The sequence below is a fragment of the Arachis ipaensis genome, chromosome B01 (assembly GCF_000816755.2).
Source record: "Arachis ipaensis cultivar K30076 chromosome B01, Araip1.1, whole genome shotgun sequence".
NCBI lineage: Eukaryota > Viridiplantae > Streptophyta > Magnoliopsida > Fabales > Fabaceae > Arachis > Arachis ipaensis.
Window position 1 is genome coordinate 13,885,764 of NC_029785.2, and position 1,322 is coordinate 13,887,085.

The 1,322-nt window shown below is 26.6% G+C and overlaps 1 protein-coding gene across 1 annotated transcript in view; it reads right to left on the bottom strand.

The window, feature by feature from the left end:
• LOC107646852 (lipid phosphate phosphatase epsilon 2, chloroplastic) overlaps positions 341–1,322 on the bottom strand; it is a 1,727-nt gene continuing 745 nt past the window's right edge. The window contains 3 exon segments of the mRNA XM_016351001.2: positions 341–412; positions 1,166–1,239; positions 1,290–1,322. The exon segment at positions 1,290–1,322 is cut by the window's right edge and continues 199 nt beyond it. Of these exon segments, the coding sequence (XP_016206487.1) occupies positions 341–412; positions 1,166–1,239; positions 1,290–1,322 (179 nt within the window).

The window sequence follows — 1,322 nt, forward strand, 5'->3', positions numbered from 1 at the left end:
TCATTAGATTTCCAAACTCTTTACACAATGATTCATTAGCTGATCCAAACACAATATCATCCATATACACTTGGACAAGTAAGAAATCATCATTAGATTATTTGATAAATAAAGTAGTATCGGTAGTACCCCTTAAAAAATCATTTCGCAGCAAGAAGGCACTAAACCTTTCATACGCTCTTGGAGCTTGCCTAAGGACATAAAGAAACTTTGATAGTTTAAAAACATAATTTAAAAAGTCCTTGTTAGAGTTGAGCTACAAATACTTCTCTAACAATAGTTTATAAAATAATAATTTTTTAATATCTTATTTAATTTAAATTTATAAATTTTATACATTCTAAAAATTAAATAAAGCTCCAACAATCACCTGCTTTACTGTATGAAGCTTTTGCGACACCCGTAGATATGACTGCTTACATAGCATACAAAATGGCCATAAGCAATTTATTTACGCTTACATCAGCATATTGTAAACTTCAAATAGTGATAATATTTTTTTAAACTCAGTTACAATTAATTTTATGTGAAGTTGATAGTTGAGAGTCGTTAAATAATTCGACAGATTTTATTAAATTGTTATTTAAACTATTTTCAACTATCAATTTCACATAAAATTAACTGCACCTAAATTTTTATATTTAACGAGATATATAGAGAGATATCAGAAATAAAATTAATTATATTTTTGGTGACAAAATTAATTATATTTAATAATGACAAAAATTGGTTGGATTATGAATTAATCCAAATTAAATTGTTAGTTTAGTTCGATGTGAGTTTTACTTTTAGTATTGGGCATATCCAAAATCAACAAGTGAACATCCCAAAATAAAGTCGAGCTAGAATAATCTCACAAGGCCAAAGCATAAGACATAGTGCTGAAATTAGAAAGAAAAATAGTTACTTTTGTTAATATAGCATTATATAATTGAATGTATATATAAAATTATTTTAAATTTATAGTATGTCAAAATTAAATTTTTAGAATTTAAGATAAAAAGATCATTTAAAAAAATTAGTTGATATTAATTGAAAAATGAAAACTTGAATAATTATGAGGTTGTCTAACACGATGTATCTAATGACAAAGAAGTGAAATTATATTTTCCTTGCAAATGAAGCGATTTGAAGATGTACCAATTAATTAACAGGAAATACATACAAAATAAGAACCAAACCCCAAGGCCATCCCACTGCAGGTAATGGTGTATGCATTTACCCCTAGGCATCCGAAACCTGCAGCAACACGGAAAATTGATCAGCAGTCAAGGGCTTGTTTGGTAAACTTTTAAAAAAAAAAAAAAAATAATTTTATGTTT